This window comes from Apis cerana, linkage group LG4 (genome assembly GCF_029169275.1).
Source record: "Apis cerana isolate GH-2021 linkage group LG4, AcerK_1.0, whole genome shotgun sequence".
Taxonomy (NCBI): Eukaryota; Metazoa; Arthropoda; class Insecta; order Hymenoptera; family Apidae; genus Apis; species Apis cerana.
In genome coordinates, this window is record NC_083855.1 from 5772670 (window position 1) to 5789298 (window position 16629).

The 16629-nt window shown below is 24.3% G+C and overlaps 2 protein-coding genes across 5 annotated transcripts in view; one reads left to right on the forward strand and one right to left on the reverse strand.

Annotated features, from left to right (window-relative positions):
• Window positions 1–411: 411 nt before the first annotated feature.
• LOC108003384 (MTRF1L release factor glutamine methyltransferase) lies at window positions 412–2723 on the reverse strand. The gene is made up of 5 exons (XM_017065603.3): window positions 1977–2723; window positions 1593–1681; window positions 1299–1512; window positions 877–1130; window positions 412–750 (listed from the first exon to the last, which is right to left on the reverse strand). Exons 1-5 carry the CDS (start codon window positions 2223–2225, stop codon window positions 510–512), a joined length of 1047 nt encoding a protein of 348 aa, XP_016921092.3. The 5' UTR covers window positions 2226–2723; the 3' UTR covers window positions 412–509.
• A 1634-nt stretch (window positions 2724–4357) lies between these two features.
• The window catches only part of LOC108003383 (unconventional myosin-XVIIIa), a 57106-nt gene continuing 44834 nt past the window's right edge, over window positions 4358–16629 (forward strand). For all 4 annotated transcript variants that reach the window (XM_062073814.1, XM_062073817.1, XM_062073815.1 and 1 more), the window contains exons 1-4: window positions 4358–4605; window positions 7062–7757; window positions 8440–8907; window positions 13738–13872. In XM_062073814.1, the coding sequence (XP_061929798.1) occupies window positions 4471–4605; window positions 7062–7757; window positions 8440–8907; window positions 13738–13872 (1434 nt within the window). In that variant the 5' untranslated portion in view covers window positions 4358–4470. The remainder of the gene's footprint in view (window positions 4606–7061; window positions 7758–8439; window positions 8908–13737; window positions 13873–16629) is intronic.

Genomic DNA, 16629 nt, shown 5'->3' on the forward strand with positions numbered 1-16629 from the left:
AAAAATTTTTTTAAATATTTTTTTACATATTTTTTTATATTATATTTTTGAATATTCAAATATTATTTTTGTTTATTCAAATAATATATTTGAATAAACAAAAATTGCTAGATTGTTGTTACTATCATTAGTTACTATTAAATCATTTATTTGTTAATTAATATATTTTTCAATTTATCGTTGTATAAAATTAGTTTAAGTTAATTATATTATTATACTATTGTATACTAATTTATTATAACTATTGTATTATTGTATTTGTAATTGTTCAATATAAATCATTTACTTCTTACTAAGAATTATTTAAGTTTTATATTATAAATTTTATAAATTTAAAAAATTTTATAATTATTTCCGTCCAAAATAAAACTATTTTTAAATACGATGTATATTTTAATAATCAGAAACAAATAAATTATTGATATTTTTATTTTTGTACATTCGATGAACATACATGAATTCTGTTATTTTATTTTATTAATTCTTAAAGATATTTATAAATTTTTTTATCATATTTTTAATATTTCAACAAATCGATCATTATTGCAAAAATCTTTATACGTATGTTCATATTGAAGCTTAAGAATAGGATATTTTTTTGTAAAAAATTGTATATATTCAGGATGAGTTGTATCAACTTCTAAAAACAATCGTCCTCCTGGTTTTAAAGCAATAGCAGCGTATTTTAATAAAGGTTTAATAACTTTTAAACCGTCATCTCCCCCATCAATTGCCGTTAAATCTTCGTAACTAAGAATAAAAGCAAGATTATAAAAAATAATACAATTTTAAATATAAATATACATAATTATAAATATAAAATAAATAAATTATATAAAAAATATATATGTAAAAAATAAAAAATAATTTAATTACATTTTAATTTCAGGTATTAATGTAGATATTTGTTTAGTTGGTATATAAGGTGGATTACTAACTATAAAATCAAAAGTTTTAGAATTCAAATCGAGATTTTTAGATTCGTTTAATACATTCGAAATTTCTATCGATCCATTATCTTTAAGAGTTGCATGCATAATACTGATTCGATCTTTTAAATCTAATTTATCTCGATTTTTTTTAGTTAATTCGCATGCTTCTGGATTTGAATCAATTGCTATACAATTAACCTACAAAATAATTTTATGTTAATAAAATTATATATAGTATATATAGTATATAATATATAGTATATATAATATATATATAGTATAATAGAATTTTTATTATACATTATAAAAAATCATTGTCAATCAAATAAATATATGATTATATTAATGATCTATTGTAACAATTACTGTTTTATTAGTATGTGCAATCGCAAGAGATATGGCTCCAGAACCACATCCAATTTCTAAAATTTCCTGTTTATTATTATCAGAAGACTTCAAAGCTTTTAAAATATAATGGACTAATATTTCAGTTTCTGGTCGCGGAATAAAAACTGGTGGAACTAATTTCAAAGTAATATCACAAAAATCCCATTCTCCTATTATATATTGAACTGGCATTCTGTAAAGATTTGATTTTATCAAAGAAATAATATACAATAAATTTTATAGAAATAATAATTGTAACAATCAAATTTTTACCTAGATAACCGACATTCGCACAATGAATCTAGCGTATCGCGCTGAACTGACGTAAGTCGTTCATTTTTTATATCTACAAGATCTAATATCTGAAAATAATTTAACACTATAATTTTACTTTAAAACTGAAAATAAACTGATATATTTTTGATTTTATTTTTATAACATTAAACAATAATTGTATTTATTTTAATTATATTTGTTATATTTCTCATACTTTATTTCATAACATTAATAATAATAATTATTAAATCATTAAAGATCATGCAAAGATTTAATATTTTAACATAATTATAATATTTTTAATGGCAAAAAAGTATGTAAATAAAAAATTATATTACAAAATATTTAATGCTTACAATAGTATAATAATAATGGTGATACCTTGTTAGTGCCTATGACGTGCGCAACAATGTGCTCGATCGATTCTACGGGTTCTGGAATATGTTCATTCTTAAACCGGTTACTCCATTGTTCGATAATTTCACCGATTGTAGGACATTGTACATTTATTGTGGATAAATTTCGTGTTGATCGATTAAATGTGGTTATTTTAGCTTTATTACATTGTACATATGCTTCTGCACTTAAAATACTGAAGAAAGATCGAATACTCGAAAGACAGCGAAACATTATGTTTCATACAAAATAATTTATTACTATTCAATTAGGCTTCTAACCAAAAATAATTACACATAATGTGTATATGTGATATACAAGATACTTAAATACATATTCTTTCTATTTATTAAACTCACAATTCTTAACTTTCTGCTAAATTCTAGTATGTGCTGCCAGCTGTTGAGAAACACATTTAATTATTTTCACTTACAATACAACGTCGATCGTGCAGAGAAAAGTTGAGAAGAAGCAATTAAATATTTTATGGGGCAAGTAAATTATTATTATCAATTTATTCAATTATAAATATTTATATAATATATATTTTAATACGAAAATTCATTAAATAAAATATATGGTTTTTAAAAATAATATAAAATAAAAATGTATTCTGCATGTTTGAAAAGTCTAGTTTATAATTATAATTTAAAATATAATTATTTTATAATTATTTCTTTTTTATGTAATATTATCTTCTTAAATTGATAATTATATAACTTTAATTTTTTTAATTCCAAAACATATCGTTCATTTTGTGTTCAGTCGATAACATATTATCGATTAGCGCATGCGCAAAAATATGTAACGGAAAGAAGGATACGAGTCTATACCATCATTCAGTTTAAGACGCCAGCAGTCGCCACCGGTTCAACTTGTAACTTGCAACATAGTCTGCCATGACAGTCGTCGGTGTCACACGAGTGCACCGTTAAACTTTCATCTATTATTGACTGTATTTTGTACTTTTTGATAAAGCAAACAATTCAATGGGCTAAGTTATTATACGTTCTGACAACACATCGTATGATCATTTTGGAGCGACGGCACAATTATAATAAGCAATTAAGATCTAGAGAATTATATTACACGCGTCTTCGGCCTAGTGAATGGCGGCGAGTGATATGGTGTCGGTGTTGTGACGTGTGTCTCGTGCCGTGTTGACTGTCAGTTTTGTTGTATATCAAAAATCGCATCATTTCTAGATTTCGTGTAACATTATTGATCGTATTTATGGTTTGCATAATTGTGCCTTAAAGGATTAAATATATATGCCGTTGTAACATTTAACATTCCTTTTCATAACTGTATGGCATTTGTTTACGAGCAGAAGTTTACCATTGCCTAAAAAGTGCAAGAGTAAGGTGTGGTGAAAAATGACATGTAGATTCTCATTGCTCTTTCACTCCTGCTTCTCTTTCTCTTTTCCAACCTTTTCCCCTTCCTCTTTGTTCTAGGCACGCGTATTCCTATTCTTCTCTTCCTTCATCCATTCTTCCCTGCCTTCACCCATCCGTATACCGGCGACTTGAAAGCCTTGCGAAGGTAAAAGTTCGCTGTCACGCGCGATTGTCACGGTATTGTTTTCACACGGAACGATACTTTCCGTGATGAAGTAATGAAGAAAAAATTTAATACGATCAACATAAAGGAAGACTATTAAAGTGCATAAAATTGTGTTTTTAATCAATTATCTTGCATTGTATATAGAAGAATATTTTTAATTCGTTTTAATTGAGAAGAAAATTATTTTCCTGTTCATAAAAAGACGCATGCAATAGAAGAAATGGAAGAATCTTAGAAAAAATTCAGTTTTGAAATATCTTGTTGGGATTGAATGCCGGAAACGACCGGCCATGAAGAAACAGTTTGCTCTGGTAGGTTCACGCCCCTATACGCGTCACATCTTGCTATATCGTCAATCATCGACTGAAAATCTATCAATGTATATAGTGTTTCGTGATTTGTGTTGCGTGAAAACCTAGTGTTGGAAATTTAATCGGAGTAATGCGTGAGTGGTGGTCGTGTCTTTTATTCATTGTGTTTCAAAGTGAGAATATATTGAAGCGTGTTGAAACGTGCCTCGTATTGTATCGTAAAATAACGGGGTATCGAAAGTGACGTATCGTTTACTCGGAATTCATTCGTGACAGGGAATTTCCTGTTACCGATTTGCGCTCGCTTGGCGCGTACGCAACGTTGCGCGAGCGTGCACGCCCCTTCCCCTCTCATCGTGTTTTTAGTGATCGTGTAGTCATTATAGGGGAGTGATTTTGTTAGTTGTTTAGTGTTTGTACGTAACGACAGTGTGACCAAACATATATAGTCGTTTCGATGGACAGTGTCGTGTTATACGTGTGGAGCCAACCGAAATACGCGTCTGCGCGTAAAACTATATACGCGCGAATAATCAAAAGAGAAGAGATATCTTGTATCTCTTTCTCACATTCGACTCAAGATTGGTGCTGTGAATGAAAAGATGTTTAACTTTATGAAGAAGGCTACGGAGAAGGACGACAAGGAGAAGCGGAAGCGCGAGAAGAAAGAACGAAAAGATGTCAAGAAACGAGATCGCAGTAGTATGTCCGCTGAGGAATTACTACGTTTAGATGAAGTACGTGTTTTTCTTTTTTATTTCTTTTATAATATTAATCGAATTAAAAAATAGATATAATAGGTCAATAAATAATTTTTTATTCCTAAGAATTTTTTTTTTCATATATATAATATACATCTCTATTATATATTGTCTATGTTATAACGTTTATCTCGTTTATTAGATTAAAAATTATTGAAGTACTATGCTGGAAATATTGAGTATTGATCTTTACATACATACATTTCTTTCGCCTTGCTTATCAACAACAATGTGGATATATATACAGATAAGTTGATTGTCAAGTTTGACTCATCATGGATAAGCTTTAGATTTATGAATCTACTTTTCTGGATTTAAACATCTTTAAACAAATTATTTTAAAATAGCAATAGACGAATGACAGCATTCAATATATTCATAACGATATTTTAAACGCAAATGAAAATTTAATTTATTAATGTTTTAAAGTAATTATAATTTTTCTTAATTTAATCATGTATTAAAATATGTTTTATATATATATATATATATATTTCATATATTTTTCATATATATTTTCCATTACTATTATCTTATAATTAGAAACGATTTTGAATCGAACGATTAATTAAATTTATTTTGAGAAATATATTTATTTTAGAGAGAATATGATAACTAATAAGAAACAATATCTATAAACATTTTTTATCGTATCTATATATAATATATTTATATCTATATGTAGTATACAGTACAAAAATATTAGTTAATATATTTTTAATTACATTTTTTTATGTAATTTTTTTTTAATATATTTAAAGAATTTATTAAAATTAGAATTATCTTAATTATAACAAGTTTTTCGAGGATTTTTTATAATATTAAATTTTCTTTTACAAAATTTGAAAAATTATCTTATAATATTATAAAGTTTAAGTTTTTATTAATATAGTGATACAATGTAATAGCATTTATTTGTATTTATCTAATTAGCATGCATAACATTGTATGTATTTAATAACGGGAAATAGGTATATAAATATTAATGGAATATAAATTATCGCGCACAAATTTGACTCCATTAATGGATAGTTTTGTCAATCAAATTAAGAATAGTTAATATATTCAAGAAATTCAATCCATTTAGAAAGAAAATGAAAAAAATATAGATATAATACGATTTATTATAATTTAGAACTTTTCTTCATTTTTATATTTCTTTAATTTTTTCTCCTATGCTGATATAATTTTTTTATAACATTAATTATTTTTTATCTCTATTATTATTTTATTCAGAAAAATATTTTTTATTGTGCATAATAATAAATATTATGATAAATCATATGATGCATTGTAATTTGTTTATTGTAGAGAAATATCGTATCGTAATAGTATAATAGTAATAACTTTGTAATTAAAGAGGAAATACAGATATTTCATCAGCAAATAGTGGAACTCTAGTGAAAGTATTGTAACATTAAGTTTAATTCTCGATTGATGATGATTAAGCTATTCAGAATCTCAATATTTATAAAAAATGATATATTGATAAAATATGAAATATCTATAAAAAAAATATGAAATTATATCTCTTTATGAATATATAATTATTATATTATATGCATAATTATTATATACATCTTTCATAAAATAATTTTATATTCAGATTTATAGATAAAAAAATGTAATTCTAGTATTATGAAATAATATATGCAAAATTTGATGAAAATATTAATGAAATATTAAATGAAGTTTATTAAAAAAGAAATATAATAAAATATTGAATATATAATCATAATGAACTTTTAATATTTTTTTCAATATATGTAAGTTATAAGATATTTCCTATTGTATTTCCATATAGCTATATTAAAATAAATAAGTACTTAAGTCTTCATTGTAATATTTTTGATATAAATAATTGTGAATAAAAATGACTGTGAAAGTCTTTTGAGAATCATAATCCATAGATTAGCAGATATTGAGTCAGATTAAGTGTTAAATGTAAACGATTGAAAACTGATCATGAAACAATAAAGATTATTATTATTTCAATTATTAAATTTTTGCTATTATGTTTCTATTTGAGGATTTTTTTTTTGAAGTCTTATTTATTTATTTACAAAGTTCTTTATCCGTATATAAAAATTTATTCAAAAATTATTTTAATTTGTTAATTTTTATACAGAAATCTATAATTTCATCTTCTATATTTTTTAAAATTATATTTCACAGTTTATATTCTTTTTTCTATATAAATAATGATATATAAATAATGATATTAATATTGAATTATGAGTTTTATGGAATTTATGGAAAATTCTCAATTTCTTGCTTTGCTATATAATATATACATATAAAAAAATACAACCATGTTCCAAAATTTTACGTTATATTTATCTAAAAAAAATTTTCGGACAAGTTTTTTGAATTTTAAAATAAATAAATTAATATAAAATATAATAATAAAATATATCTATTTTATTTTGCAGGTTCGAAGATCATTGAAAATTCCTGGTCGGCGGAAGGAGAAGGAAAAGTTACCAAGTGGTATCACTGCGGACTATAGTGCTTCATTTTTTGCGTATCTAGATCGTGATCTCTTGGAAAATTCGCAAAATTCATCGAGTTCAGGCCAAAGTGTTCGTGCCGGTAATAATTGGTCCAATAGGACGCCAGATGGTTTAACGCAAAGCGATTCATCAGAAACTTCCTTGACTTCTTTGACCATTACGACAACTACCTCTTCAGTTACACCGACGAACGTGTCTGGTCAATCGGGAAAAAATTTGCCACCACTGCCACCAAAACCTCCGAAACGAGGAATTCTTAAGGGACCACGTTTAAGCGTCAGCAGCACTGTGAATTCATTGTCGGAAGAAAATCAATTGCCAAACGGAAACGAGACCAATTATCAGGAGGCTAGCAATCTATTGGTCAGAAACACTTTGCAGAATGAAGTGATTGCGTATCAGAACGTGCCCACTCATTTATCAGGATTTGGGAACGCTGTTAACAAAGAAGAAGCTTGTAGCGAGGAAGAGACACAAATTGGACAGAATTCGTGGCAAGTATCGCCTCAGCGAACATCCCAGCAGACTCAACAACATCAACAACAAAATCAGCAACAGCATCATCATCATCATCACCATCACCATCATCATCAAAGCGACACCAAGTTACTGCAGGTTAGTTAGAAAAAATTAATTGATTTTAAAAAATATTATAATGTTTTAGACATTCATAAATTCTTTAACTAAATTAAATTTCTAAATTAATAAATCAATTCTTCAAATTAAACTTTAGGATTTTTTTTAAATAAATAAATTGTCAATTAATTAGGTCAATCAATTAATTATATATTTGCTATTTTTTGATTAGAGTAATTTTCTATTTTTACTTCAATATTGCAATAATGTAACATATTTGATGATTCAATTATATGAGATTTTATTGCTTTTTATTGTATTTATATTTAATTTTATATTTATTTTTTTATGTAGACTTTCATATCGTTAACATGATTTTTCTTTTCTTTTTACATTTTTATGAAAAAAAACTGTAACCATTTCGTTGAACTAAAATAATCTTTGAATTCTGATTTTGACTATATTTATATATATTTATATATAAAATTCATTCAGAATTTGTTAAATTGATTAGCATTCATATAGTTCGAAAAATCAATGATTAACAATAAAAACATATTTTTTAGAAAATGTTTTTCTAAGATTTTTAAAAAATTTTTAAAATTTGAATTCTGTATCATTGAAAAAAAATATATTTATTATTTATTTAATATTAATATAAAAATATCCATTATACTGATTTCATTATTAAAATTTTTCTTCATTCTTTCATCTTTTGCAGGTGGTAACCAGTGCAAGTCCCTCCGCAGATTCTCTAACAGATACAACGAATTCCAGTTTCGCTACACCACCTTTCAGTCTGTCGCCTGTAGGAGAATCTCAGGGTTTGTCGAGGTGGCGTTCCTCGGCATCCTTCGAAGAGCAAGGGATTGAGTTGCAGTTACCAGAGATTGTCCCTCTGGAATTGCCTGAACCTCGGGAATTAACGATTCAAAGACAACCACCACCGCGAAACGATTTCGGTTTCTCATTACGCCGAGCTGTGATTGTGGAACGAGCCGCAAACGGTGTCACCCAGATGAGGCCAGTGATCTTCGCTGAGCCTGGTTCATTGATACAACATAACAACGACACCGGTTTGCTACCAGGTGATAGATTGATTGAAGTCAATGGAATTAATGTTGATGACAAATCGCGCGAGGAAATCATCGATCTTATTAAAGGCTCTGTTAACAGCGTTATTGTAAAGGTAAGTTTAAAAAAAATATATATAATATATATATATAATAAAATTACAATGTTAAAGCTACAGGAAATATATCATTGTATTTATTATGACATTTATATATTAAGTATTAATAGTGCTTTTTTAATTATTTAAATTTTCTATTATGATAATAAAATATAAAATGTGATAGAAAAATACTTCATTAAAAAATAACGATACATGCAAATACTTTTTCTTTATATGTATTTCTTTATACATATGTGTATGTAATGATTTTAATTATTCGTGATCTCGATTAAAGATTTTGATCGTGGTCCTATTTCGTGGTCCTAAATATAATATGATTTTAATAATTTGAAATATATTATTAATGTCAACAAGCTACTATTTTATATATTTAATTGATGTTTTAGTTTTTGAAAAGTATTTTTAATTCTTTAATATTATGTTTTTTAAATTTAATACAAGTTTGGATTATATTTAGGTTAGGTTAGATTTATAATATTTAAAAGATATTCTATTATAGAATTTAAAAAATCGTTGAATTTTAAAATTGGTGAAAATTTTAAAAATCAAAGATAAATACTACAAATATCAATTATTGATCAATTGTTTTATATTTCGTATATATGTGAGTATATAAGATCGAGTTATTGTGGTAAGGGAGCATCGACCTGAATATAAACAAAGATAAGGTCGATTATCGACTTGTCAAAAAGATCATTATTCATATATATATATATATATTACAATTATAATTATAATTATACGTATACAAGTAACAAAAATTAAATATTGAATTTTGGAAACATTGATTGAAGTTAATAGCCCGAGCCATTAAAAAAATTTATAGTATCTTAAAAAGGAATAAAAGAAAGTATACCATCGCGATTTTCTATAACGAGGTTTATCGAACGAATATTCAAGAGTTTAAAAAAATTTGTGAAAAAATTTTATGATTATGAAATATCTATTTTCTCCTTTTCTAAATACATACTTTATTTATTCAAAGTTATTTAAAGGAATATTAGATTATGTTTAATTTAGGTTAGGTTCATCTTAGTTTACAAAAAATTTGTTTTTTAAAAAATTGGTTATGATTTTCTACGTTGTTTACATGTTTCTTTTATATTTTTAATATATCAAGATTTAAGATTAAGTTTAAATTATTTTCGTTGATCACATTCTAATAAAACGTTTGACTTTAACAATTGAATGAAATTTTATTTGAATTTATACAAATTATACAATTTATACAAATATATATGTATTTATAAAAATGTGATGAAAATGTTTATAAAAATTTGTAAAACTATTTATTATATATTTTAAATATGCTTAATTATTATTGCGTTTGCAAATATAATTCATTCAAATTTGAAATTATATTACAAAGCAAATTTTAAATAATTTTGATATATAAATTCTAAAATTCTTTATTTTATTTAAAAATACGAACCAAATGATAAAAATAAAGGTTCAGTAATCATTTTTTCGTCTCCCCTGGACATTACATGAGGTCTTGATAGTGTTGCCGGTAAAAGTGAGAGCGTTCATAGGTACGCTTGGTCGGTTCGAAAGGTGATCGGTGTACGGAACAGCGAAACCGGTGTTTCCCGCCCGATGATGGTTGGTTCATTGCCACTGGTGCACCGAATATAGCGGGATCGTGACTCATGGCCCATAATAAAACTATACTTAGATCAGGAGAGTTGCGTGAAAATAACTTCTTACCGTGAGATTCAACCGATAATCTTCCATTGGTCGTTTAATACGACAGTTGATTAAGAATCGAAAGAATCAAATATTTGCTCCATTAGAATTTTTATACCTTCTATTGTTATACTTGGATTTTCAAAATTATACATTTAGATTTGTCCATATAAACTTGAAATATAATTATTATTTATCTTCGATGTCTACAGCCGGTAAACGGGTTTTCTTTTTATTGGCCTTCTTATGATTCATCGAAGATTAGAGATGTGTCTAATTTGATTTTTAAATTTGCGAAACTGAAGTCTCAAACCTTAAAACATGGAATTTTTTATTTTGTTTCTTTTTTTTCTAACAATGGTTTTTTTTAGTTAAAGTTTTAATGAATTTTGATTTCTGGAATTCTTTAAATTTCGTAATTAATAAAAATAATTATCTTTTAGGAAAAGATAGCTTATAGGAAATTAAATTTTGTTATTTTTGTTATTATAAATTGATATTATAAAGATATAATTTATTCCATAATTTATTAAGGATAATAGAGATATGAATTCAATATGATTAATTTTAATTCTAACAATAAGAATTCTTTTTCTAATATAAAGTGACATTGGCATATAATAACTACAGTTTATTTTATTTTATTTATTTTATATTTCATTAATAATTAATTCTTATTCTGAATTATTCATCATTAGATCGATAGATAAAATTGAAAGTGCGAATTATCAATTTATGTAAGAATTAAATGAATTGTTCTCTTTTTGTTACCAAACAAGGTCATTTAATTTGATCAACTAACAAGAAACTTCCGCAAAAATATGTTGATTTACTTAATAAATTAGTACGAAGCTTTTAATTTTACTTATAAACATGAACATTTTTGAAGTATTACAAAAAATAAATTTCTGTAATTTAAATTAGAAAAATCTAATTAATGTAATTGTTATAAAATAAAGATATTTTAGAATCATATTGTTTCATTTTTAATAAAAAGTTATACAAATAAATTCCAATGATAATCTCTTCTATATTTTGAACTTTTTTTTTAAATATATTTTCTTATAATTAAATTGTACGTAAAAGTAAATTTTTTATTACAAAAAATAAATATTACATAAGATTAATTAAACTTATAATATTTTGCAATTCAATCACTTATAAATTTTCTGAGCAAAAAGTCAAATATTTTAAAATTAAATTTAATTTTAATTTAAAATTTAATTATAAATATTTAATAATTTAATTTTAAAATAAACGTATCTTATATATAAATTGTATAATATTTACTTACATAATTTTCATGAAATCTTTACACGCAATTTTCATATAATGTTTGTATAATTTCATATATATATTTTTATATATATGTATTTATTTAACATAACTTTCCATCTTCCTATTCCTATGATTTGATGTAAAAAGATAATTTATAAGCAATCGAGTTTCTAATTATATATTAATCCATCCAATATTACATTAGCACAATATTTAATTTATAATTTTTCTTTAAATCGTATTTATAATTATATAGCATTTATAATGTATTTCTTGTGAAACATCGATTTAAAAAGAAGAGAAAAAAAAACCAAAGTCGAAGCTGGAACATCATTCGACCTTGTCTTATAGCAGTGGAATGCCAAAAATGTTGAGATGTCCTTGTAACAAGAATGGAAAATACGAGCATGTCATTTGTTCGGTTTATTCTCATATTATGTACATTATGTATATAAATAAAAATTAAAGTAATTTATTGTGCCATGTATCTGTTACTTATAAATTTAAGTTGACTAAAAAAAAGAATAAATTAGAATTTAATGTAAATTTTCTCTTACTATTTTCTATAGAATATACACTTTTGGATTATGCATTTTATATAGAGTTATTTCTACATATTGCTAGTATATTTTAAAAATAATTATTTCGATTCGTGATACTTTCTTATGGATTTGAATATGTTTTAAAAAAGTTTTATAAAAACTTCATCCAATGTGAACAATGTAAAAAAAATATACTATTTAATCAAATTATATCAATTTATTTAGTTTTGCCGTTAGAATAAAATTCCTAATTGTAAACTTAAGAGAAGGATATAACGATTAAACTTGAAACTCCGCTATTCAGGGTCCATGCCCTGGTTTTCCTTCTTGGTAAACGAAACGGTTTTAACAGAAAGAGCATTACGTGATTTACATACTTATATTATCTATAATGAAGCTGCTTGCAGGTGTTCTCTCGGTCAACATCCTGTTTCCTGTATTGTTAGGATAGACGGAAACCGCTTTAATATTTGCGAGCGCGTGTATGCGGTTAGAAAGTAGATTCAAGCACCCGTTACATGAATAGTATCTATTAAGGCGCATACTCAATAGCAGCTCATTTAAGCTCTGTCTTCACTAAAACAATATTGAGCAACTTTTTATCGCCTCTTATTCCAAGAGAACAAACACCTATAGGAATATTTTCACATTGAATCAACAATTTGAAAAATATTTGAGTTTCAAGTATTTCAGTTTCAATATATTTATTGTTAACAACAGATTGTAAATATAAACATTTGAGAAATATCTATTCTATTATCACGATTTACTGTGTGTTTTTCTTTTATCTTCGAATAAAAATAAACAACAAAATTGATTTTTTCATCATACATGCAACTTCAATAAAAAATCGTCTTCCTTGAAAATGTAATTTTAATAAACAACGCTTGCAAACAATTTGAAAATTTTTCATGAAAATCAATCGATTTTTTGGTGAATATTATTTATTGATGCTTTTATTTAAAAAAACAAAGGAAATAATCTTTTGATCTTTGAAAATACATAAAAAATTTGTTCTAAAACTTCGATGAAATGAAAAAAAAAAACAAAAAAAAATGAAAAATATCAAAACAAATGTTAAATATTGATATTCTTGGATTTTAAAATACTTTTTTTTTTTTATAAAATATTTTTTTGAACAAAAAAGAATATCATTTGTGCACCAGTTAGTCCATCAATGTTATCAAATGTTCGAATTGTTAGAATAGCACTGTGAATGTTGGAGACATTGGAGCCACCTAGACAAGAGACAATAGAAGCGAGAAAGTATAACAACAAATGTACATTAGAATGTAATCGAATACTTTGTTGTTTGCAGGTGCAACCAGTTGCAGAATTGTCGGAATTATCAAGACGCGGTGGTAGCGACGGACGTCAGGTTGAACTTGCGGCCGCGAATATTCGTGGCGGTACACTTCGTCGATCTGGTAGTTTGCGGTTTCATCAAAACATGGTGAGTATTTTTGTTTCCTATTTTAATCCTATGATGGGATCATTTTTCAAAAAGATCTAAAAGATCTGTTATCACAGAAAATATGTCGGTAATTATTTAGAATGTGATGCATTAGTTATTTCGATATTTTTGAAATATGTTGAAATATGTTGATATGTCAAAATCATTATTTTAATCATTTTTTTACTATTATATCTATATATAATTTTATTTTATTTTTCCAAATGTAAATAAAAATATTTTAAATTCTAAATATTCTAGTTCTAATATTTGAAATATATTTGGATTAGATTTTGGATAAATTTAGGTTAGGTTTGGATTGTATTAGATTATCGTGAATAGATATGTGTTATTTTTCTTAATCCAATTTATTAACTATTAGCAGTTAAATAAATTTGATCTTAATTTAGATTTATTTGAAAATAGGTTGAAATTTAATTATTGAAATTTATTAAAATGTTATTCTATATTAACTTTATCTTGCCTCTTGGATGCGACTATTATAACTTAAATTAAACATAAATTCAATTACCAAATGGCTATTATAAAATGACGTTTATCTAGATAATAGTTATATATCGAAATATAAAAAAAAAATGTTATAAAAATGACAAATACAGAAGTACCACAAATATAAAAAAAATGACAGCAAAACAATTAGGGGAGCGGAAAAAGTGAAAGACGCAATGGAATTGGTTAGTATTCATAATATAGTATAGGAAAGGTGTAACTGTAGAGAAAAAGACAATAGTAGGATGGTTTCCACCCACATTCCTTGCGGCAGAACAGTGGCATAGTAATGGGTTAACGGTTCTCTACTGACTTGCCTGTTCCATAATACTAGCTTTGGATGAAACGAAAACCGTAATACGATAATAATGCAATTATACGATAATAATAAAGCTTTGTCATTTTTTAATATCATAAATCAAGCAGTCAGGATGATATTTTTGAAATTGTATTGGGTTATGTAAAATGTATATTGTAAAATTATTATTTTTATGAAATCAGTATATTTTTAAAATAATAATCATCCTACATTTTAAAATATGTTAATCTTCTCCATAAAAATTTAGGAATTGATATACTAAATTTTTGTAAAAATTTTTATTTAAAACAGAAATTAATTAATATTACTTAATTTAGAAAAATCATTTCGAAACTTTGTAACTAGTTTTTCATAAAAGTTTAAAGAATAGCAGAAAAAACTAAAAAAATTAAATTTTTTCATAAAATATCCAAAATATAATTGTAAACATGATAAAGTATAATATATATTTTTATGAATATTTTTTAAATTTTATAATTTTTTAATTTTTGTTGAATCAGTTTTTTAAACATTTTAAATTGTGAAATAAATGAGCGAACAAAGTCGGACAAATTAAATCATTCTTTTTGCTGCAATGATATCTCGTCATTAATTATTATGTACATAATTATCAATTATTGTGCTCAATTTTAAAAAAAAAAAAAAGAAAGTTAAAATTTATGTATGCATTGATTATTACTTATGTATTATACATATATTGATTACGACAATTGGTATTAAATTGCTGAATTTACCAACGTTGCAATGAGATTATTGGAAATATAAATATAATAATAATAAAGATAAAGTTTAATCAAATATAATAAAAAAAACCATTATTTAATGAAGACTATTTTGTTCTTCAATCATATTTCTTATTTTCTCATCGTACTATTTGAAATACTAAATAATAAATCAATTATTTCTAATATCATTTAAAGCAAATAGATTTTTGATAATGAAAAATATTTTTTAATAAATTAGAAATAGCTTAATATTATATATATATATATATATATATATATATATATATATATATATATATATTTTTATATAGTTTCTTGTATATTTACATAATTAGCTTTAAAAATTATCAAAATTTGTTGAATTTCAAGTTATAAAGTAATTAGTTAATAATAAAATCTCATTTTATATTTTTTAAATTTAAAAAAAAAATACATATATTTATCAATTTTTATATGAAATTATTAGTTAAAATATTCTATTTAATTCCATATATATTGAGTAATTCTGCAATAAAAGTAAGGTCAATAGATACCCTTTAACCTTTTAAATGGCAAGAAAGTAAAAGTAAATTGTTAGAATTTTCCCATAGATGATCTAAGTCTATTATTCATTTTTGTTTTAAAAATTTTTTAATACTTATTACTGAATTTTATTTCATCAAAAAATATTAATAATTTTATATTTCAATTTTCATTATTAAATTCATGTAATATGGGAAAATATTAATTCGAAATTAAATCCTATTATATACAGATTATTATTTCTTTATAGATTATTATTTTGAAAATTTTACATTGATTAATTGAAAAATATATATTTAATATATTATATATATAATATATTTTCGTCAATTATTAATTATTTATTTAATATTATATTATTCGAATATGAATAAGTAATTATATTAATTATATTTCATAATAAAATTTATAATTTATATTTTTATATAAATGTATACGTATACGTATACATTTATTATTAATTTATTCATAATCAAAAAAGGTTTGTGTCTTTACTAAAAACATAAAAGATATTCGAATTATGTATTGACAGTCGGTAAAATAGAATACATCAGAGAATTAGTAGTATATCAACAGTCGGTACTTCATGAATTTTCGAATTGTTTATATTTTTCTTTATTTTTTTTTTTATTTATATTTTTCTATTTTTCTAAATTATTGTTTAATATTTTTGTAATAATT